The sequence below is a fragment of the Mchenga conophoros genome, linkage group LG15 (assembly GCF_057382185.1).
Source record: "Mchenga conophoros isolate Kocher_MC1m ecotype Shallow Benthic linkage group LG15, M_conophoros_male_GT1.1, whole genome shotgun sequence".
Lineage (NCBI taxonomy): Eukaryota > Metazoa > Chordata > Actinopteri > Cichliformes > Cichlidae > Mchenga > Mchenga conophoros.
In genome coordinates this window covers 27,428,656-27,452,755 of record NC_140540.1, presented here as the reverse complement: position 1 = coordinate 27,452,755, position 24,100 = coordinate 27,428,656, and the positions used below count along the sequence as shown (strand labels likewise).

Genomic DNA, 24,100 nt, shown 5'->3' with positions numbered 1-24,100 from the left:
TGCTGCCTCCAAAATAAACTTCCTCTTCCTCTAATGGAAACCACCTGCTGGCTGATGACATCATCAGGCATGCAGTGATGATATCATCAGGCAGGTATGAACATGAAAGAACATGATGAATGAACAGATGAGTTCTCACCTGGGTGCTTCCTGCTGATCGGATCTGTTTCTCTCGGATTCATCAGGAAACACCGAGCACATCTCTCTCCTCGCTGCCACCAGCACTGTGCCTCCCCAACCACACTGATTGATGCTTTTTTCTTTTACACAAATTGCTTCTTTGATAAAGCGATGGTACGTGGGCGGGGGAGGGGGAAGGAAACAGAAGCTTTCGTGTCCTGTAATCAGGTTTGTGTCATCAGGAGGTCCAATCACCAAATAGCTCTGTATAACGATGCCTGCACGTGTTTGTCCATAGACACGGTGTCAGTAAAGTTTTCAATAAACACACAACTCTTAAACAGGTGAGTCATAGAAGCATCCTCCCTCAGTACCGGTGTCATGAATGAGGAAAGAGACCAATCAGTTTGTTTCAGGTTGTATGCATGACTCAGCCCTGCCTCTGCTGGACACCAGAGGAACTGCAGGTGTGGGGCTGCATCCTCTTCCCTAAAATCCCTTCTATAACATACGTGTTTCCTTCTACTTCTCCGAACATCTGCTGGACATTCAACACCGAAACACACGACTGTAGCAGCATGGCTGCTACACCTTACTGTAATCACATTACAGTTACTATTACTAGTGTGACACTGGTTCTTCAGGAATCTGAAACAGTATTAAAATAAAGGTTTAACAAAACACAAAGACTTGATGAAACGTGACTGCAGAGTAACATCACTGTCACATCCAGTTTCACTTAATGGCAGCAGAGTTTGACTCTTTAAACGTTTCAGTCAGCTGATGGTTTTAGAGCAGCATTACCATCACAATGGAAATGACAGAAACCATGGAGACCTGAACAACATCACACTTAAAAACATCCAAGGTGAGTTTCATCAGCTTTTTGTGATTTCAAACAGTTAAAATGCTTCTGGAGCTGTTTTCAAACTGCTTTATTTTGACAGGATGTACTGCTACTGAAGTACTTCCTGTTACAAACACGAATGTTCATCTGTGTTTGATGATGATGGGAAGAAAAGCTCAGCATTTTACCTGCAATTAGCAGTCTGCACTAATCCTGAACAAGACACTTTAATGAGGAACCTGCAGAGAGCACAAAGCCACACATCATATGAAACAGGAAATAACAATGAAAAGATGAACTGAAAGGAGAAATACTGAGTTTAAACATGAGGAGATGCTCACTTTGTTTAAGGGATTGATTGATTGATCAGCGTTTCAGTTGTGATTGATATCTAAGGCTCAGGTGAGAAGTCACCATCTCCAAACAGCCGCAGAGCGAAGTCATCGAGTCCATCAGCTGTTCAGACCCGTTTCAGTCACACTGTGGCACCGCATCATTGATCCTTGATCAGTTACTGATCTGCCACAAGCTCTCTGTAAGAATACATCCATCTGTTGCCAAGCAACAGCACGCTGACCAATCAGATCACCTGACAGGTGAGTGCCAAGAGACTGTCAGGAACCTTCATTCAGTCCTTCACTGAGGCAAAGTATTCTGCAAAACAGACTGCATCTTGTGTCGCCCTGACAGTAAGGAGTGTGATCAAATCTGTGGCATCACCTTTGACCCCGTAACGATGCGGACTGATGAAAAATCTATTTTTATTTTTAAAATCTCGAGTCAAAGCAGTTAAACTGGAGTCTGAATTTTCCCACAATGCCTCTCTGCTCACCTGGCTGCTAAGCTCTCTGTTGACTCCTGCAGGTCAGATTCTGGCAGGGCACAAAGAATGCTCTTCTGCAGACCAATCAGCAATCAATCAGTACGCAGCAAACTCAATAATCACCTCTGTGATAAACAGCTGATGTCACCAACAGGTTACTCTGGTTAATCAATAATCAATCTCAGTATTGGTTGATCGGTATTAGGGCTGGACTGAAAATCTGGTATACCGGGCATTTTCCCACTGTGCTGATGCATGTTTGGGCTGCTGCTAACTGCTAACAGCTGAAGTGTGTTGCATGCTGCGGTGCAACCCAGCAACATCCACGCCGAGCCGATTAAAACATGTTCCAAAATCAATAATAAAAAAGAATGAAAAGCACACACGAGAGCTTTGATCTGATTAGTGAAAAAAAACATTTATTTACAAAACTTTATTGTTGTATCCATGAAAAACAGATGCCGTTTACAAAAACATGTTGACACTGAACTTCCTGTTTGCTTTTTTACAGCAAAACACAGAAATAAGACGACGGCACGACAGTCACACACGATCAATAATCATCAACACCTTATCATCAATGAGCGCTGGTCACGTGACACCGAAAGGAACAGCAGAGACCACCAATTTCCCTCTGGCCGGTGGAAACTTTCAAAGTAAAAGGTTTACAATGGAATTGAGATCAACTCCTTTAAAATAAGAGGTTTAAAATGCAAGACTATTGCCCCCTTCACAATAAGAGGTTTAAAATGCAAGATTGGTGCTCCTTCAAAATAAGTTTAGAATAGTACATATTGATTTCTTCAAAATAAGAGGTTTAAAATACAAGATAGGACCACTGCAAAATGAAAAGATTCAAATGCAAAAGCGTACAATTCCTTCAAAAACTAAAAAATAAATAAATTAAATATAACATTTAAAATAATGTTTAAAATGAACAAACATCAAATCCTTCAAAATAAAAAGGTTTAAATGCAACAGAATGTCACTCCTTCAAAATAAATGTATTTCAAATGCACTAAACTATGACTCCTTCAAAATAAAATGTTTAGAACATATAGGAGCATAACCATTTCAAAATAAAATGTAAAAGTTAATAGGGCATTCCAACAAAATATTTCAAACACTGGCAGTAACTTTTTTAAAATAAAATTCAGATCGTGCTTTTTTGTTGGCTTTTGTTTTTTAGACTGTTAAAAGATTTTAGTTTTTCACAGTTTTATGATAAATATAAAAAAGATTGAATATTTTTAAAACTTTATTTAAAAATGTAAATAAAAAATGTGCCCCTGTGGGCGTAGGCTGGGAACCAGCGAGAGTCCTGACCCACAGATTGGGACATGTTTATTTTCCCACCTGTCCTTTCTGTCTTTTTTTGTGCTTGCCTTTGTTCGAGTCAGATGGAAGAAACTGTTGAATGGTCCTTTAAATGAAGTTAAACCATCAGCTGCTTTTTAATCCCAACTCCGTGTAAGAGCACCCTCAGTGTAATCCTCCCATCTGTGTGTGAGCGCCCGTTTAAGCTCACTTCTTCCTGATTGAACAGCTTCTGGAAGCCCGCTGAGGGGCAACACCTCAATCAGAGATTTTTCTACAGGGACTAATTTTTACCTCGGTAAAATGCAACATCTCACGCTGTAAGCTCTTTAGCAGAAACTAAAGAAAAACAGAACAGAGGCAGGATGAAGTTAAGAGCTTTCGGATCTGCTCAATTTGGCAGAAAATGACTGACATTAGGTCGTGGCTTTGATCTGAACCGTTAGCTCTGCCTCTGTGTCTTTGGTGCTGCATACTGAGGTTAGTGGGTGTGAGCCGCTTCAGCGAAGAGGTCCAATAAAAACCTGGTTTAACCCTGGCTAATCTCAATGACAGGTCATCATTATTGAACCTGCAGAGGTCCGAGAACCCAGGTGGCTTCAGGTCATTTCTGCCAGTACGTTTCTGTAGCTGCTGCCTTCTTCTCCTTGTCCTGTTGACTGTTAGCTGGGTGTAAATTCACTGCACTGGCAGATATCCATTCAAACCTCTGAGGATGTCACTCCTTTTCAGGGTACTCGGGATCTTCTCAAAGCTCTGTGTAGCATTGGAAAACCTTCAGAAGCAAAATCTGAACGTTTCAAGCTCCTCCAAAGAGATCTGTTCGTCCTAACCAGGACACTGTCTTGTGTTTCCTGCATGTTCTGATCTGCATGTTTTTGTTGTATTCCATCTGATAACGTTTGTAACTCTGTGGTGATAAACTTTCTGCCGATGCTGAGGCACAGAGCGCACAGAGGTCGCCAACTTCCTGCAGAGTCAACCACTACAGACTTCATGTGGCCTTCAGATTAGAGACCTTTATGGAATGGGTTTCCATGGTGACCATTTGTATAATAAGCCTTACATCACAAAGGGCAATGAAGGCGTCACATGCAGTGGAGTAAAGCACAATGCCACTAAACTCTAGAGCAGTGAAGACATGTTCGCTGGAGTGACCAATCACGTTTCTCTATCTGGCACTCTAATGGATGAGTCTAGGTTCAGTGGTTACCGGGACAAATGTAAAGCTTGGTGGGGGGATTATGGTGTGAGTGTGCTTTTCAGGACTTGGACTCCGCCCCTTAGTTCTATTGAAGTAACTCTTATTAGTCATATGCAGAGGAGTGAATACGTTTAACAGTACAGTGTTATTTACTGAAGTCTGCACTGTAGTTTTGTTTCTTTGTGGACAACACTAAAAGGACAGAAACAAGAAGCCTCGTACTCTCTTTCTGACGATGAACACTGACAAAAGACTAACTCAAACTTTACATGTAAGGTGTACGGCGCTTAGTCGTTATTTGTCACTGAGAGGGTTTACTGCTGTACATTTTAGTCCTAAACCTGTGTGGCAAGATGGAGGGAAAGAAAACGTGAGTAAAAGAATAAAACTGGAAGGAGAACTGACACGATTTCCACTGAAAGATCCAAAAACCAGGGGAAGATTATCCTGAATGTGACATCTGCCAGATTTAAATCCAGTTTTTGGTTTGGACCTGTTCTCATAACTTGTAGATTACACCTTGTACATACGACACTCTGACACCAAATGACAGAAATCTGAGTAGTTCGCTTTTTGTAGTTTGCACATGTCAGTGCATCCACAGAAAGGCTCTGACATCACAGATCGCTCTGACATCACAGTGCTCACTATCTCCTCTTCCTCACAGTCCTCTCAGACTCGGATGGGCTTCACTGTTGGCTGCTTTCAGGTTTAGAGTCTCTGGCAGCTCAATTTCAGAGAAGGAAATACAAAGCAGTGACATGAATGACAGGAAGTGACATTAGTCAAAGTACTGATGTATCATTAATCTCTGATTAATCTGCTGATTAATCAACGAATCATGTAATCAGAGTCCAGAAACTTGTTCAACATGCACAAATCAGCAAATGTTTCAAACCGGAGAAACAGTTCCCAATCAATTAATTATTAATCATCAATCAGTCAGGTTTTGCCGACGTTTCTGAGCATCAAACAGTCCGACCTGCTGACCTCAGCACCTCATGATCACATCACTGGATTAAACACAGACACTCCCAAACAGGTACAGACCAAACACTCAGAACACCACCACCTGCGGAAATTACTATTCCGTCCAATCACATCCCTCATAACAGATGGCATCACTCAACCGGAACGCCGTCCACACTCTCCTGGGAGATCTCAGAGTCCAGGGAGTAGCAGGAGCTGCCATTGTCCTGAGTGTCCCTGTTGGGCTCCTCAGAGAGAGCTATGGGGGTGCCCACTGAAGCTCCACCCCCAGCCCCTCCCCCAGGCTCAGCAGCACTGTCGCAGAAGTGGGCGGAGGCCTGGAAGAGCTGGCTGCAGAGGCGATTGTAGCGGTGGTAGCGGGACGGCTTGCCTGTGTGGGTGTACATGTGCTCCTGCAGCTGGCTCTTGTGGGAGAAGCGTAGGCTGCAGACGGCGCAGGCAATCTTACGTTTGCGTGAGTGCAGGGAGGGAGCAGGGCTACTCCCCCCTCCTCCACTCCCACCACCTCCTCGGCTCCGCCTCAGCTCAGCAGCCAGCTGGTTGGCTAGCGCCTGGCTCTGTCTCAGAGCTTCCTCCAAACATCCTGCATCCAGCTGCTCCTGGGTTCCTGGAGGACCCTCCTCTAGGCCGGCTTCCAGGTCGCCACCCTGTGACAGCCCCTCCATGAGACGGGCGGGGTCGAGGGCGTGGCTGAATAGGTGCTCCCGCAGGCCCTCTGGGGAGGAGCAGCGCTCTCCACAGCGGGGACAGAGCAGCACTAGCGGCCGGTCTTTGAACAGGAGGCCCTGAATAGGACTGCTGTCCTGAATTGGAGACCCTGCACCTGGACCCTCCTCGCCGTCCTCCTCCTCCTCTAAGCGTTCCTGCTTGATATGGGTAGTTGAGATGTCAGAATCGTCTCCGGATGCCACAGAGCAACGTAGCGCTGAGGCCTGATGGTCCGATGATACCCCCTCCAGTCCGACAGCAAGGGACAGCTGGGAGTGAGACCGGGCCCCTCGGTCAGAGGACCGCCCATCCTCGGCCCCGCGGGACACCGTGGTGGTCTTGGGGACTCCGGGTCCCTCCTTGCTGGCCAGCTGGGAAGAGATCTGAATGCCATAGAGGTTGGACATGCGGACCACGTTGTTAGCAGTCTCAGCAGCACCCTCACCAGTTTTGCGGCACAGCTGGTAGGCGTGAAGGAACTTAATGCCCTCCTGCAGCCGGCTCTGGTCCACCGGCTGTTTGGGACACATACCGGTGTACATGATGTGCAACAGGTAGCTGAAGACGTCCGGCTGGATGTCCGTGGGCTGGATCTTTATACACTCGCTGGGGACACAGAGAGACATGAGGTCAGCACCTCGGAAAAAAACAGCATGTGAATCCTGATGTTTTGGATCGATGTTCTCCTGAAGGTTTGGACCAAAGTTTTGTTCCTCTATTCTGGCTTACAGGATCCAGATCCTGAAATTTGTTCTCTGGAATAAAGGAACAAACACCGGTACAAGCCTTCGGGCAGGCACGCCGTCCACACTCTCCTGTGTTTAAGACATTATTCTAGTCTTAAACACATTTAGGGCTGATCAATCATTATTGAATTTTTATTACCATTTGATTGCTTCTTAAAAATTATGAAAAAAAAATTGGGATAAAACATTAAATTTCATTCATTGTTTTTTTGGTGTGTTACAAATCAAACACACCACTGTTCACCTAAAAGGTAAGGCCAAATAAAGGGTCCTCACATGTCCTCACAGTGCATCTGTTTGTAGCTGACAGCTAGCCACTTTTTGACCAGTCAAGCTCCAAGTTTGTAGTTAACGCTAACATTCGGTTTGGTTGTGGAGAGCAAATCCAATCCTGAGCTGTCTTTCTCATGGCTAATCTTAGCTAACACTAACATGCCTGCTGACAACTAGTAAAATCCTGTCTTTAATGGATAAGGTTGGCCAGTTTGTCCAAATTCCCAAGGCTGATCTATTTGCAGCTGCATGGTTTCAGACAAGCAAACCCTCTTTGGGTTCATGCCGCACTGCTAACTCACAGCTAGGTGGCTAACAGCAGGTCATCTGGTAACGTTTTCATGACAGGATCGACGCAGAGACTGTCACCGGCTGGTTAGTGAAGTCCTTTTCATCACTGCCGTCACGATGACAGCAAGCGGCAGATCTGACTGAAGAACGTACGTTTAGTACACCCCAGATAATCCTCCTCTCTGACCTGGAACCCAACACGGTTGAGGAAGCCAACAAATTTATCAGGACAAAGGATTCAAGGGTCAGAGGAGTCACCACCTGCTGGGCATTTAAAAGAATTCAGGTTCTCAGAAAACATGCCTATTTTTTATCCTACCTGCACTTGTGTGATGACCCAAAGCACAAGTGTATAACTAACTTCTACTCAGGTAAAGAGGTCACACGCCGCTGTCTCACCCCTCACCTGGACTGGTGGATGAAGATCATCTTGAAGTAGTTGGAGAAGGCAGCCAGCACAGCGCGGTGAGCTTTGAAGTAGACGTTTCCGATGGCGACGGTGCAGTCACACAGGAAACCAAATTCCCTCTGCACGTTGAGCTGCTGCAGCAGGAAGAGGCTGTGCGACGACACCTCCATGACACCGTCTGAAACACAAACCCGAGCCCATGAAGTTCACATTATGACCTCCATCATCACTGCTCACACACATACATTTAACATACAAACTTATTAATGTGCAACAGGATGGAGGATGTCTTGAAGAGGTTCAGAGAAGGTCAGAGGAACTTCACTGTGACCCTGAGCAGAGGATCCGCTGTGGTGATAGAAGATGAAATACAGTGGGGCAAAAAAGTATTTAGTCAGCCACCGATTGTGCAAGTTCCCCCACTTAAAATGATGACAGAGGTCAGTAATTTGCACCAGAGGTACACTTCAACTGTGAGAGACAGAATGTGAAAAAAAAATCCATGAATCCACATGGTAGGATTTGTAAAGAATATATTTGTAAATTAGGGTGGAAAATAAGTATTTGGTCACCTCAAACAAGGAAAATCTCTGGCTCTCACAGACCTGTAACGTCTTCTGTAAGAAGCTTTTCTGTCCCCCACTCGTTACCTGTATGAATGGCACCTGTTTGAACTCATCATCTGTATAAAAGACACCTGTCCACAGCCTCAAACAGTCAGACTCCAAACTCTGCCATGGCCAAGACCAAAGAGCTTTCGAAGGACACCAGGAAAAGTATTGTAGACCTGCACCAGACTGGGAAGAGTGAATCTACAATAGGCAAGCAGCTTGGTGTGAAAAAATCAACTGTGGGAGCAATCATCAGAAAATGGAAGACATACAACACCACTGATAATCTCCCACGCAAGATCTCATCCCGTGGGGTCAAAATGATCATGAGAACGGTGAGCAAAGATCCCAGAACCACACGGGGGGACCTGGTGAATGACCTGCAGAGAGCTGGGACCAAAGTAACAAAGGTCACCATCAGTAACACACTACAACGGCAGGGAATCAAATCCCGCAGTGCCAGACGTGTTCCGCTGCTGAAGCCAGTGCATGTCCAGGCCCGTCTGAAGTTTGCCAGAGAGCACATGGATGATACAGCAGAGGATTGTCATGTGGTCAGATGAAACCAAAGTAGAACTTTTTGGTATAAACTCAACTCGTCGTGTTTGGAGGAAGAAGAATACTGAGTTGCATCCCAAGAACACCATACCTACTGTGAAGCATGGGGGTGGAAACATCATGCTATGGGGCTGTTTTTCTGCCAAGGGGACAGGACGACTGATCCGTGTCAAGGACAGAATGAATGGGGCCATGTATCGTGAGATTTTGAGCCAAAACCTCCTTCCATCAGTGAGAACTTTGAAGATGAAACGAGGCTGGGTCTTCCAACATGACAATGATCCAAAACACACCGCCCGGGCAACAAAGGAGTGGCTCCGTAAGAAGCATTTGAAAGTCCTGGAGTGGCCTAGCCAGTCTCCAGACCTCAACCCCATAGAAAATCTGTGGCGGGAGTTGAAAGTCCGTGTTGCTCGGCGACAGCCCCAAAACATCACTGCTCTCGAGAAGATCTGCATGGAGGAATGGGCCAAAATACCAGCTGTGTGTGCAAACCTGGTAAAGACCTATAGTAAACGTTTGACCTCTGTTATTGCCAACAAAGGTTATGTTACAAAGTATTGAGTTGTATTTTTGTTATTGACCAAATACTTATTTTCCACCCTAATTTACGAATAAATTCTTTACAAATCCTACCATGTGGATTCATGGATTTTTTTTTTTCACATTCTGTCTCTCACAGTTGAAGTGTACCTCTGGTGCAAATTACTGACCTCTGTCATCATTTTAGGTGGGGGAACTTGCACAATCGGTGGCTGACTAAATACTTTTTTGCCCCACTGTATATATATCTGTGGTCGGTCAAGTCCATTGCTGCTGTGTTACCGATACTCCTGTTGCTTTAGCTCAGTAAGTACTTAATATCGAAGTGCTGAATAACGCCACAAGGTAGAGCCTTCCTGATTCTCGTGCACTGTTATTGGTCGATGTTGTAGAACAGAGCAGGGGTGCAGGTTCATTCACTAAAAGAGCTGATGAAGCTCCTCTGTTTGAGGGGGAGCCTCTTCTACCGTTCACTGCTGGAGCGTCTGGGGGACATCAGAGGAACTTCAGCTCCTACAGGGGCGCACGCGTGCCACTGTCTGGGTCCCTTGCACTTTGAAAATAGATAGGGGGCAGGGTTTAATAAGAATATTTTCTTCTTCCTGCTCCTTTTCACACATGGTTGTAGTGCTTTTTGATAGAAAGTGTGGTTGGTTTGTTTGAATTGTTGTACCAAGTGTGAAATAAATAAATAAATGAAATGAGAAAAAAAATCAACTTTAAGTAACTGTGTTGTCTTTAGTTGTGCTGAAGTGGGAGTTTCCAATTTCATTGTACTATTGTACAAGGTATGAGTGTGCAATGACAATAAAGAGTTATTTTATCTTCAGCATCTCTCGCATACACACACGCATACACAGAAACACAAAAACACACACACAAGCACACAGACACACAAACACAGAGCAGTATAGCACATTAAGACCTGAAGAACTCTTAAGGTGTTGTTTAACCCTGTGACGTCACATTAAGTCCGTCAGGCTCACTTGGACACGCCACCTCTGACCTCAGCGAAGGTCACACCTGACACACACACACGCACTCATGCACGGGGAAGGGGCGGGTGTTCACATCGAACTGACCCGACCACACCGGAAACCGGACACCCGCGCGACCCAGACACACACTAGCTCTGCGCGTGCACGTGCCGTCGCGCCCGCCACCGCGCAGCATCCTCCATCCTTCATCTCATTCATCACACGCACGTCCTCATCACCTCCGCGCACACGGGCGCGTGTTCACGCTCCCAACGCCCGGCAATCCCGTGTATGCGCGGATCCTGCACGCGCGCCGTTAATGAGCGCCTTACCGCAGAAACGAGCAGATCGTCTTCAGAATCGGCCGATTTGTTGCTGCAGAGGATCTCGCGACGAGCCGCGTCACCTCTCGCGAGAACATGGGTCAAATGGGGCAGTCACGTGAGCCGTCAGAAACGTTTGATGGCTGATCAGTAATTTAATAAACGCAGAGCAGGAAAGATGGCGTTATCGTGCCATCGATAATTTTCTGAGTATATCAGGAAAAAAAGTGAAACTGATCAGAGGCTGTCAGCCAGCAGCATAAGACCCCGACACCGTGCAGGGAGCACGATCACGTGACACAACACACACCGACACCGTGCAGCAGACAGACTCACAAACACGCTTCAGGTCTGCAGCTCAGGGACTGAACCCCATCATAATCTGTGTAATCTGAGACTCAGAGTACTCTCGGAGTGGGCCACTGTACCTCGGTTGGTGACTGAAGTAACTCATAACCTGTGTAAATATGTTTTCTTAGGCTGGTGTCCACTGAGCTGATCAGCAGTATTGATTATTACTGACCACAGCGGGTATGCTGTGAGGTGTGGTCCACATTCTTGGCAGTGAGTGGGACACGTTCCCAGTGGGTGCTGGGCTCCGCCTAGGCCGCCCTTTGTCACCGGTGATGGGCAGATTATCTGGGCGTTGCCAGCATCTTGTCTCTGCATTTTGCAGATGATGTGGTTCTGTTGGCATCATCAGGTGCTGCCTCCAGATAGCAGGCTACTTTGAAACAGACGGACTGGTGCTGCAGTGATGAGATCGTTCAGGTGAGATGTTGCTGCTTCTTCAGGCGGAGTCTCCTGCTCAGCTCAGAGTTAGACCTCCTTGCTGCTCTCTGACTGAATGTGGGTGGCGGGAGGCCTCAAGTAATCCTACAGGCGAGAGAGAAAACAAATAGATTATTCCGGTTATTATTTTCAAATTAAAAGCAGACTTTGTTTCCTGTGGTCGTTTTCAATGAAGACATAATTCTGACACTCTTTATTTAACTGTGAAAGGCCCCGTCCAAGCCAGAAATGTATATTTATTATTTAATGCCCACCTGTGAACTACTGCTTGATGCAGTTAAACATGTCCCACTGGGTTAAAGTTCTTATATATTTTATTATAACTTCAGTTTTTCATTTTACTTTTTTTTTTATTTTTTACTGTGCGACACATGTTGCGTTTCCGTAGTGTCAGCTGAGCTGCGCGAAGCATCAAAGCGGAAACGTATTTTTGAAACGTTAAAACTTTATTTAACTTTATTTTGAAGGGCCCCACTCTGACCGGAAGTTCCTTATTTGGACTTCCTCGCTATGTGCGGCTTGACGGCGCGGCGGGCTGTGCGGAAGTGCTTTCATCCTGCTGGAGGAGAAGAAGAAGAAGAGGCTGCTCCTTCGTCTCCACAGTAAACCATCCGCGGAGGACATTTCGGAGCCTGGGAATCCCACAGCAGCAGCCCCTTCGCCGGCCTCCGGGACCCACGGTGAGTGGACGGACCCGTGTCCGGGCTCGGGGCCGTCTGGGCGGCAGGCGGTGAAGGAAATGCTCGCGGCCTGCTCTCGGTGCTGAATGCGGGTGGCAGTGCGGGGGCGGCGGGGCTGTTTGCGGGAGAGAGCGCTCAGTAACCGCCCGGTTTTATTCGCATCACATCCGGTGGCTACTTTCAAAATATAAGTCGTAACGAATAGTTTTGAGCATTGAAGCAGCCGGAGGAGCTACGAGTTCACTGACGATCCTTCGGGGAGTGTCTGACTGTCACTGAGACGCGCTGTGATGCACGCGATAACCTGACGGTGGTCTCGTTCACCCCTTGTCACGCTTCGTGTTTTCATTTTGGAGGAGTGATCACAGGAACTTCCGGTGTGGACCACGCTAACAGGGGTTAGCTTGGAGCAGCTAATCTCAGCCGAGCTGTAATCTCCATTTTAGCTCGGCGGTGTGGCCAGCCTCTCCCTCCGGTCTCTCCACGGGCTCGCTCCCACCTCGGCGGCTCCTTCGCGGCCTGTCTGCCGGTGACTGACAGCCCGCACCGCGTGCCTGCGGGCCCGGCGGGCACTAACAGTAAGCAGGATGAGGGCTCTTATTTGAGTGGTTTTTACAGTGGAGTCTGGTGACAGAGGCCAAAATTATTTCATCCACTCTTCACAGTGATCACATTATTATCTTTATTGATTACTGATCAGTAGAGTAGGTTTCTGAACTGTGACCTTTAATCTCACAAAGCTCAAACACACCTGACAGCAGACACATCAGATATGAACCTAGACTGTCACGTGTCGGCTGATAAAATGAGCCCTGAGACCTTCCTGTGAGCAGCAACCAGCTGATCAGAGTGCAAACGACTTGTCCATGACTTGTTCTGGTAATAACACGATTAAGGCACTCATCTTAGTAAAAACTCGTGAAAAACTGCATATCACAATGACCTGAAAGGGGGAAAAAAACAATGTGTCACCATTTACAATCATAAACTCTGAGCTGGGCTGTGATTAGAAACTGATGATTTAATCAGCCTGAACGTTTTAAGGCATTCTTAAAATCCATATCTGCATATTTCTGGAAAAGTGTGATGGTGATGATGATGATGACGTTTATGATGGGATATAAAAAGGTCGTTCTGCAATTTAATGTAACTGCAGCAGCTGCACGACGCCATCACATCAAACTGAGACTGGGGCTGGGGGCAAAGTCCTGCTTTCCCACTGTGTGACCTCATCACAAGTCACTCCACTGCTGGCTCTTACTGTCACATGGTGTGTAGCTAGCGGTGTCTGGGGAATCATGTGGAGGTGCGTTCTATGTCTCCACCTTTAGCAGGATCAGGTTTTGTTGGAGGAGCTCAGTTTTGGCTTTAAATCAGCGGGACCGTCCTGAACTCACGTGAACTGATCTGATGTCACGTCATGTGATCAAAGAGCCAAACCATTTCAGAATAAAACGCCATCCTGAGCCTCATCTGAGAGGCGGAACTCACTTTGGAAATCAGTCACCTGACCGTCTGCAATGGAGTCATGCTTTTCGGTCATCAATTCATATTCTGCTGGAACATGTTGGCTCGTTGATCTCACATGATGACCTCACTTCCTGTAGTCATGTGTAGGGGTGGACTATATCATACCGTTCACGGTAATACCGGTGTAATGTTGGGCAACGATAAGAAAATGAAATATCCCGATAGAATATGGGCAAAACGCGCATGCGCAGTGCCTTTGTTTACATACGCACATGGCGTCGACGCAGAATGAGAAGAGCGAAAGTGGATTGTTGAATGAAACGGATGAACCAGAATTGGTTTGTAAAAATGCTGCAACTTCAGTGGTGTGGAACTGGTTTGGCTTTCGTCCGTCAGATATACAACAAAACACTATTTTTGGTAGCGCATGCTAACGGGCTGTCTTTATTATTGGAAAATACGGCACCCTTAAAATCAATCCTTTGATTTTTCTGAAAATCGACAGCGCCCCTTATAATCCCGTGTGCCTTATGTATGAATTCTGGTTGTGTTTACTGACCTGGAAACGATTTTATGTGGTACACGGCGCTCGAAAATCTGTCAAATGTTTCAGTACGACTTTGCTAAGCTACGAAGCCGCACCGCTTGATGGATTGTCGGAGCATTACGGCTATCGTAGGCAGGAGCCTCGCGGAGTGATACGTACTGTGCTTCAACATAATATTACCGTATTGTGTGTGTGTGTGTGTGTGTGTGTGTAACCTCTTTTTAAGTTTTGTGGATATTATACATGGTTATGCTGAGGATATGTCAGCCAATTTCCACTGGAAATGCCTTTTGTAGGGCTGCTCGATTATGGCAAAAATGATAATCACGATTATTTTCACTGAAATTGAGATCACGATTATTTGACGATATTTATTTAACCCTTTAAGACCTACTATAGAACCAAGTCCACCAGAGCTTATATTATTTTTTTACATGCTGTAGTGCCATTTGTGGGAGCATTTCAAGTTGCTATACATCAATACAACTGTTATAGCCCATATTTTAATAATATGTATGCATTAAGTCCATAGTAATTACATAAATTGCAAAAAAGTGCAATAAACTACAAAAAAATTGAAAATCGCTTTTGTTTTGTTTACATATATTTCTACTTGGAGAAATTTAAGAGGTTTATCCCTCAAAACTTTAAATACAATAAAGTTGCAAAAAATAGTTTCCCACCACAGGAAATTTATTTTGAGTGTCTTCATAGTTTTATTTTAGAGATACAGCAATTTTTATATACTGCAGGAAAAACAAAAAACAATCCTATGATGCAAATTTGCAAAGAAAACAGCAGGTGCATCATTTCACTGTGGGAAGTGTTACGAACAGCTGATAGGAACGGCAAAGCGTGTTTCTGGAATATTATGTTTTTGTTGCTGCAAGCGCTTTTTATGCAATTTTTGCAAAGCTATATGTGGAACGAAACCGTGACCGAGGACAAGCTGATGGCATCAGATGTAAGTACAACTCCTCCGGTTTCATATGCAAAACAAATTATTGCGCTAGCTTACACGGTTCAGGTTCTACAGGGATTTAAAAATAATTACGCAAAACGGAGCATGCAGCTCTGACCGGCTTTAAAGGGTTAACAATGACTTTAAAAAAATAATATAAAATAGTGTGCAACGCCACTGAAGTTTTTTTTTTTTTTAAACTCTCTTTTCAACCAACGGCAGTCACTCTCCAAATAACTTCTGCTTAGCTTTCCGAGCTTCCCTCGGGTCCTCTTAATCAGCGGTCTCCAACCTTTTTTGCGCCACGGACCAGTTTATGCCCGACAATATTTTCACGGACCGGCCTTTAAGGTGTCGCGGATAAATGAGGGAGGGGCTAATAATCGGCTCAGTCATTTTTAATGATCGTTGAAAGCCCAGATCGTAATCGTGATTAAAATTCGATTAATTGAGCAGCCCTAGCCTTTTGGTTAAACTGTCAGCAAGGAATTTGCATTTGCACTGTTAATTTTTTATATAACTTTAATGCACATAAAAACAGCTGCTTGTTTAAGTGAAAATACATTGATGTTTTTTTTTTTTTTGCACTAATAAAGTTGAGGAGTTGTAAAGTGTTTTGTCTAGTGTCAATTATATCGTCAGTTATATCGTTATCAGTTATATCGTTATATATCGTGATAAATATTTTTGGTCATATCGTCCTGCTCTAGTCGTGTCAGTTTGCATGGCCACCACCGACATCCAGAGGACCGCTGAGTGTTCTTGCCTTGCTGTCGCAGTGAAGCATGATTCATGCATCTATTAGGCGCTCTGCAGCCTAATAGATGCAGAGCTCGGAGATGCAGGGCACTAGTTGGCGCTGGAAATTTTGTCTGCCAGTCAATTTGCTTGAATCAGGAATTGTGTGAGGCAGAACAAGTTGGAAACAGCTGCACTGATCACGGTCATCATGGGCTGCGTCAATGTGTAGTTGCATTTGTCAGGATTCGTCACGTTATGGCGTAGATTTAACGCAGAAACACGTGACTGGTGGTGGTCAGCTGGCACTAAATGTTTAAAAATCTGGAAGAGGCGAGTCTTCTGATTGCACCTGAGGCAGGTGAGCTCCTGCACAGCTGGTTTTATGTTGTTCTGCTGCTATGGCTTTCAGGACTCTCTCACTCACACACACACACACACACGTACAGTGATGCTACTTCGCCACTGATCTCTTATCTGGCGCGATGCTCTGAGGCACTCTGGGATCAGCTGACACATTCTAGCTGGTCACAAGTGTACTCTGTGTGAGCTTTACCTGTGAGCACAGCCAGGTGAACCGCCAGTGGAACTGGGGAGGGAAGGCAGCTCAGTACACACAGACGGGACGACATCGCTGAAAATAAAAACGCGTCAAAGTTTTAAGCGAATCACTGTTCAGCTCAGGTGACGGGAGAAAACATCTTCCTCTGATTACACCCCATTTTGACACAAGAAGTGACACCTTTTGATGGGTTTCAGTGTCTCCAAGCAGCAGCGGGGCAGGGGGGGTCAGGCAGTGAAGGTACATGTCTAACAAAAAGCTCCAGTTCTGAAGAACAGGACCGGGTTCACTTCACAGTACAGAAAACCGCATGCGACCGGTTTTCTCCTGCAGCACAGGAACCTGTTTTTAGCTCCGCCCACATCTGGAACTGCTGCAGATGTTATTGGCGTATACCCGCCGATGAGGGCTCGGGTAACCAGTGAGCAGAGAGCATTCTCAGAGAGCGGTTTGGCCCAGATGTGCCCTGCATCTGCAGTTTCCTCTGAGTCCAACTTAAAGATCCAGATTTGTCGGGTGTGTCGGGCACATCTGGCTCACAGTTTACTGTAACCTGGTCCACAGGACATCTGCTGTGAACTCTCCAGGTGTTGGTGGGGTCAGGGTGGACCTTTTATTTAGGCAGTAACTTGGGGTGTGTACAGGTATACTTGTCCTGCAATAGGGCTGCCACGATTAGTCGACTAGTCACGATTACGTCGACTATCAAAATCGTCGACGACTGATTTAATAGTCGACGCGTCGTTTGAAGCTTTGTAAGATCACAAAAGACGCAGGAATAAGTAGCAGGATTTAAGAGTGTAATAACGGAATGAAACAGAAGATGGCAGCACTGCATGTACAAGGATGCCAGCTGCCCTTAAACCCCGAAGAAGAAGAAGCTCTGTCCCAGAATTCATAGCGCCCAGCTCAGTTTCCAACAATGGCGGCAGCTAGTTAGCTTTAATATTACTCTTATTATTTTTTCTGAGTCACAAAATAAACGTTTAACATATTTTCAGGCAAGAATGTAGCTGTGTAAACCTCAAATATCTGCTCAGTTTATCAAGACACCACATATTTTCAAAAGCGCTCTGACGTTTTCGGAGACGTCTGTTACCCACTAGCTCGATAGCTAACCGGGGGCAAGGCTAACTAGCCGTGAGAACACCGGACTCCCGGCCGTCACTTAGATAACTTTAAAATGTTATTGTTTGGCTTTTTTTAGTATTTTATTTGTTCCTGAGTAAATCGGTTTGGCTGAGATTAAAGTTATAGTTTTTACACAGCTGAATAAACATCAAACAGACAGCTGATTATCAGAAGTGTGAGATGCTCCAGAATTTACTCCGGTGTCCTGTTATATTTTAGATAGCAAGGAGTTTATTAAACTTCACCGAAACAATCTGCAAGTTTAATTAAAATTTAATAAACTACCATCTTGTCTTTATTTTTAGTTAGCACACACCTTAAACACTTAAAGCTGTAAGCTAATGATAGTTATATAAGAGCAGATGCTGCTGGTGCAACCTACAGCTTGTAGGTTTTACGTCCAATGGGTGATGATCTGATTAGTCGACTAATCGCAAAAATAATCGGTGACTAGTCGACTATCAGAATAATCGTTTGTGGCAGCCCTATCCTGCAATACAAACACATCTGTCACATAACAGGGTAGGTGTGTGTGTGAGGGGGGGGTGTCACTTACTGTGAGAATAGCCAACGGGAGGTGAAGCATCCTCCCCCACAGTGAGTTTAGAAAGGTGAGAAGTAGACCTGCCATCGTGTGTGTGTGTGTGTGCGCGTGCATGTTAAATCTGAGCAGTGTGTTCTTGAGAAGGAAATACTGATTCATCACTGCAGTGCTGTAAGTGAAGCTGGGAGCTGATCTGAGCGTGCTCGGTGTGTGAACTTGTGGCTCTAATTAAAGTCAGAGTTGCTGATGAATCATATCAGGCCCGACTGTCCCGTGCTGGCTCACACGTTATGAAAGTCGACCGCAGACGACCTTGCTGCCTCATAAATTCTGACTCTGTCTTCCTCTGTTGTCCACAGGGCGATGGCAAGGCCGAGCCACAGCGATCACGTCCTCCAGCAACTCAACAACCAGCGCGAGTGGGGCTTCCTGTGCGACTGCCTCATCGCCATCGGCGACATCTACTTCCGGGCTCACAAGGCGGTGCTGGCGGCCTGCAGCTCCTACTTCAGGATGATGTTCATCCGGGACCAGCAGGGAGCGGGCCGCCTGGACCTGAGCAACATGCAGATCAGTGCCGAGTGCTTCGACCTCATCCTGCAGCTCATGTACCTCGGGCGCATCGTTGTGGGCAGTTACGAGTTTGAGGAGCTGAAAGCGTCCATGGCATATCTGCAGATGTACTACATCCCTGACTCGCTGGAGGACCTGAGGGACATCAGGAGCTCCAACATCACGCCGTCCTCCTCTGCCTCCTCATCCAGCTCCTCCGTCGGGCCTGCTGGCGGGAAGATGATGTTTGGCGTGCGCATGTACGAACAGCAGCGGCCCGCCGCACCTGAAGGGGAGCGTCTGCCGAAGGCCGTCAGTAGCAGCACGGGGCGTCCGGCTGTTCCTGCTGTTCCTGCTGTTCCTGCTGCAGTTGGCAGGCCAGCCACGACTGAAGAGGCAGCAACCGCTCCTCTGATTGTGGCGGCGCCAGTTTTAGACGGAGCAGGCGAGCAACCATGTGACCTGAGGAAGCGGTCAGGTGGTAGGAGTTCAACTCTGAAGGACCGCCCTAGGTTCGGTCGCACATACACTTGCGACGACTGTGGCTTCGTGTTCAGCTGCGAGAAGCTTCTAATCGAGCATATCCTCACATGTACCAACCGCAAAGCCTTCCACCCACCCCGAGGCAACACTGAGGGTGACAACGACTCAAGTAAAGCAGAGAGCTCCGCCTCAGAGAGCGTGGAGGAACACCGGGTCGTCTGTAAAGGTGAGGACGACTGGCCTGAGGCCAAGACTGCCCGGTCAGTCCTAGGCGGACCAGACGGCGAGCCTGGGTCCACCAGGAGCATCAAGACCGAACCAGAAGAGAGCATGTTCCCTGAGATCGAGGTGGTCCGTGTTGGCGAGCATGCCGCCAGAGATTTTAGTGCACGCTTCGGTGATGCAGCGCTGAGGGAGAAAACGCAATCGGACCCCGAGCCCGGTGTCTCCGGTTTGGAAAACAGCAGCGAGCCTTTCGAAGGCAATGATTCCGGCATCCCCGTCAAACTCCAGAAGGTCAAAGACGAGAAGCAGGACGCTGACGGCACGCCCTGCGAGGTGTGTGGCGCTCTGTTATTGGAGGAGGACAAGTCCGCGCACTATCTGTCCAACCACATGGGGCATATATGTGCCTGCGGCAGGTGCGGCCAGGTGTTGATCAAAGGCCGGCAGCTGCAGGAGCATGCCGAGCGCTGCGGTGAATCCCATGGAGCTGAGTCGGACTCCCATGGCGAGGATGAGGCGTCCCTGCTGGAGGAGCCGCATGGGATGGAGGAGGGGCTGCTGGAGGCAGCCGACCTGGCGTGTCCGCACTGCGGCCTGCTGTTCCAGAACGAGAGCCTGGCGTTGGAGCACGCTCTATCCTGCCACGACCAGGAGCTGTTTCGGCCCACCATGCTGGAGGAAGGCGGCGAGCCCGATCACCGCCGCAAACACTTCTGCAGCATCTGTGGCAAAGGCTTCTACCAGCGCTGCCACCTGCGCGAGCACTACACTGTCCACACCAAGGAGAAGCAGTTCACCTGCCAGACCTGTGGCAAGCAGTTCCTGCGCGAGCGCCAACTCCGCCTCCACACTGACATGCATAAAGGAATGGCGCGCTACGTGTGCCCCGTGTGTGACCAGGGGACCTTCCTCAAACACGACCACGTGCGTCACATGATCTCCCACCTGTCAGCCGGGGAAACCATCTGCCAGGTGTGCTTCCAGATCTTCCCGGGTGGCGAACAGCTGGAGAAGCACATGGATGTCCACCTGTACATCTGTGGCGTGTGCGGTGAGAAGTTCCGCCTGCGCAAAGACATGCGGAGCCACTATAACTCCAAACACACCAAGAGACTATAACAGCGCTGCTGCCATGTCCACGAGTCTGTTACTAAGAAGCCATAAATGTGAGAACAAAGAATGCACTTGAACACCAAAAAGACTGAACTGCACTTTGAAGCCGTACGCAAACTAACCGGGTGTCACACTGCGAGCTGCGGGTCCAGCCGCGCCTTAGTGACTTCTGTCCGCTTGAGGCTTTGCGCAACAGGAAGCTGGTGGGTTGGTAGATACCTGAGGACAGGAAGCCTCGTGTTAGAGCTGATTCTGAATAAATAGCAAACAGCATGCTGCCTAGAAACCGACTGCTATTTGTCCATACATGGAGAGCGGGAGGTGGGCGGTGGCACACAGGCTCCACCCACTGCCTGCCTCTCTCCATGATGACGGTGTAGTCACCGTGCGTGACAGGAAGCTTCTGTCTGCCATATTGGAGCTGAACTTGGTGGCGAGAGAGGCAGACCTTTTCTGGAGGGAGGAGGAAAGCTGTTTAGAGCACAAACAGTTGTTTTATCCTTCAATTCAATTCAATTGAACTTTATTTTACGCAAACCTACGGCACACAGTCACAACAGCAGTCGCCTCGTGGGGCTCTGTGAGATTAACCCTTGACAAAATTAAAGGCCAAAATGAGCTGCACAATGAATTACACGCCAGGAAACAGATTACAAATAACTGAACCCATCGTAAAATCTGATTGGTCGCCCAGAGCTCACGTTTCCTGTTGTTCTTTTTTTTAAATGTTTAAACACGAGCTGAAACTCAAAACTGCCCTTGCGTGATTTTCAGAGCAACGAGGCGCCATGTTGCCTTAAATTCCGACTCGCAGAGTGCACGGTTCAAATCGCGGCCTCAGACTGATGTGGTCATGTGGCCTTCTCTGAGCTTTAATCACATTTCAGGTCCAAAAGTAATCCACAGAAACCCACCAATCAGACGACCCCTATGAACTCACGCTTTAGCGACATTTCTGGCTGATTCAAAACCGTCAGGAGTTACTGAAACTGGCGCCGTCACAGGCCGGTGTGAGCTGCGGTGGTTCTGCAGCGCTCTGAGCTTCTGTTTTAAGACGTTACCTGAAACTGGCTGCAGGTCTAGACGCAGCTGCTCTGTTCTCTAAACAAACCATGAAGGTGACGTGCCGTCAGCTGGTGCCTGCACGACCAATCACGCTCTCAGCTGACGGCACTGATCGTTTTTATAGTTAAACATTATTTTTATTAAGTTATAATTGCATGTATGATATCTGACAGCTGTGATGGCCAATCAGCTGCTCGTATCAAAGAGCAGGAATCTCGCAGTCGCGTAGAGGAGGCACCACCCTCCACCCGTTACAGCTCAGGTCTGAACGAGTCGACCGTAGCATTTCCGTCCAATGGACCAAGTGGAGGACTTGCGGACCTTCATGGATCCTAGAGTTCAGGTTCAGCACGTACACGCTAAACTGACGTCATCACAACCTAAAAACGTTATAGTAACCGATTAAAATGAGTCCGTCGAAGCGCCGCCCACACCCACGGTTAGCGCTTGTGCTGCTCGCAGTGTGATCTCCAGAGGAAATACAAACTAGTATATCTGCTGAAACGGTACCCCTGTGACCTGCGTGGAGAGAAATTCCTGTTTGCAAGGGTGCGCTGCCTCACGCTTGGATGTTTCCCAGAATACTAAAGCCTGTTACGGCTTCCTCGCTCTGTCACCGTCCCACGCACTCTGTGATTGGTGCCTTTACTGTAACACTCCGTCCTTCCTGTCAAACTCACGGCGATGTGTGAGGGGCGGGCCGGCACGGAAGGTCACAAACCCCCCCTCAGACTGAACCGGCCAATGAAAAATCCAACAACTAAACACTAGAACCAGTCACCTCGACTCTTACCCTCAGAACTCCTGTGATGCCTTACAAGTCTCTCGAAGTGTTCGCTCGCCAGCAGTACGGGATCGGACTGGATCCAGCTGCTCAGAACCAACCAGTCGTTACAGGCTCGAGTAAATCAGACTATCAGAACCAATCAGAATGAGCTCCATGAAATGATTCTGCGGCTGCTTGGACAATCAGCCCTGCCCCCCTCATCATCTTCTTCTCGTCTGGCTCACAGTGAGACTGTTTCCTGTGGACTAAGACCTGAAACCAAACAAACTCCAGCTGAACTCAAACTAATTCAACTTTCACCTAATCAGCACTAACAGAAGTCAGGGACATGCCCCTTTAATGCCTCACCAGTTTAGACCAGTTTAAACCGGCTCAGGTCGGACCGGGTGGATCTGACCAAGGTGGCGGGTCCACCTGGTTACCCCAGGTGTAAACGAATGTCGTCTTAAGTAAAGCTAGCGATGTCAGCTGTTTGTTCTTCTTCTTGCGTTGTTTTTCTGTTTGTGACCACGACTCTTAATAAACAGAGTGAACCTGAGTGTGGGTGGAGCCTCTGTTTCCATCCCACAGAGGATGAAGGCTCAGTGTTATTTACCAGCACCTCCTCCTCAAGCTGCAGCTTTATCTTTTCTCTGCTTCACGAAGTTTTTAATGTCAGGGCTGAGGGAGGATCAGCTCATTGATCAGCTGATGTTTGGACTGATGCTCACATTTTTCACAGAGATCACCTGTAGCTGTGTTCTAGCTTCTGTGGTTTCCTGACAGGATACCACAGAAGAAGCAGCTGTTATTGATTATTGGTTTGTTAACGGTGATCGTTTCTGACTGAAGGCCAGCGGGAAACGGGTCCAGTGTTGGTGTTTAAATGCTCCACATAAATGTTTTTCATTCACATGGGCTCTGAGATTCAGCTGACCTTTGACCTTCCTATCTGATTGGAATATAATCACAATTATTTTGAAGATTTTTATTGATGTTGATCATGCAACCTCAGTGCTTCCTGTTTCAAATTGAGTGTTTAGTGAGGCTTTTATTCTGAAATATTTCCAGGAAACTGCATCTCACTCAGAAATACTTGTTTTAATTTTTCTAAAGATTCTGAAGATGAGACATAAAAATAACATTTGATCAGAATGTCATCAACACAAGGCCGCAGATGTCCATCTCCACCGTCAGATCACCTTTGAATCTGAAAATGTTAAAACCAGACTTTTGTCTCTGTTTGGATTAAAATATCCACAAGAGGAGGGTCTGTAATGTTCCTCTGCAGCAGGGTGTCAAACTCCAGTCCTCAACATCAGCCTCACAGCTCCCTGTAGAGCACAGGTGTCAAACTTGAGGGCTGGTGTCCTGAAACTTTTTCATGTGTCCCTGCTGCAACACACCTGATTAAAATTAGGTTATTAGCAAGACTTGACTGCATGCTGAGGTGGCAATCCCCAACCTTACTCAAGTAAATTTAAATAAATGTAAGTTTTTGGGAAATTGTACTTCTAAAAGTACTTTTGTTGCACCATGTTCATTCACTTATGAGCTGCTGTAACATGAATCAAATGGCTGAGGCTATATCTACACTAGCCCGGATAAATTTGAAAACTGTGTTTTCTTTTGAAAACGCTCTGTGTCCACACTATCGTTTTCACGTTGTGCGTCCACATTGAAACGGCCGAAAATACCCTCCGCTATATTAGGCTACGTTCACACTGCAGG

At 46.9% G+C, this 24,100-nt stretch overlaps 2 protein-coding genes across 5 annotated transcripts; one reads left to right on the top strand and one right to left on the bottom strand.

Moving 5' to 3' along the window:
- Nucleotides 1-2,182: 2,182 nt before the first annotated feature.
- Nucleotides 2,183-11,397, bottom strand: zbtb25 (zinc finger and BTB domain containing 25). Of its 3 annotated transcripts, none has more exons than XM_085246464.1 (3): nucleotides 11,264-11,397; nucleotides 7,726-7,906; nucleotides 2,183-6,615 (listed from the first exon to the last, which is right to left on the bottom strand). In XM_085246464.1, exons 2-3 carry the CDS (start codon nucleotides 7,896-7,898, stop codon nucleotides 5,433-5,435), a joined length of 1,356 nt encoding a protein of 451 aa, XP_085102590.1. In that variant the 5' UTR covers nucleotides 7,899-7,906; nucleotides 11,264-11,397; the 3' UTR covers nucleotides 2,183-5,432. The 3 variants fall into 3 exon arrangements, with proteins under 3 accessions (XP_085102590.1, XP_085102589.1, XP_085102588.1); XM_085246463.1 differs by having other exon boundaries at nucleotides 11,169-11,368; XM_085246462.1 differs by lacking the exon at nucleotides 11,264-11,397 and adding an exon at nucleotides 10,750-10,803.
- Nucleotides 11,398-12,071: 674 nt separating this feature from the next.
- Nucleotides 12,072-22,928, top strand: zbtb1 (zinc finger and BTB domain containing 1). 2 transcript variants are annotated; one of them, XM_085246460.1, is made up of 2 exons: nucleotides 12,072-12,212; nucleotides 18,525-22,928. In XM_085246460.1, the coding sequence occupies exon 2, from the start codon at nucleotides 18,529-18,531 to the stop codon at nucleotides 20,542-20,544; it is 2,016 nt and encodes a 671-aa protein (XP_085102586.1). In that variant the 5' UTR covers nucleotides 12,072-12,212; nucleotides 18,525-18,528; the 3' UTR covers nucleotides 20,545-22,928. The 2 variants fall into 2 exon arrangements, with proteins under 2 accessions (XP_085102586.1, XP_085102587.1); XM_085246461.1 differs by lacking the exon at nucleotides 12,072-12,212 and adding an exon at nucleotides 12,269-12,790.
- Nucleotides 22,929-24,100: the final 1,172 nt, after the last annotated feature.

Bases quoted from the DNA above. Each gene is read 5' to 3' on its own strand.
- zbtb1 (XM_085246460.1), top strand. From the start codon at position 18,529: ATGGCAAGGCCGAGCCACAGCGATCACGTCCTCCAGCAACTCAACAAC.
- zbtb25 (XM_085246464.1), bottom strand. From the start codon at position 7,898: ATGGAGGTGTCGTCGCACAGCCTCTTCCTGCTGCAGCAGCTCAACGTG. The intron at 6,616-7,725 runs GTGAGGGGTGAG...CTGTGTCCCCAG, and splicing joins ATCTTCATCCACCAGTCCAG to CGAGTGTATAAAGATCCAGC.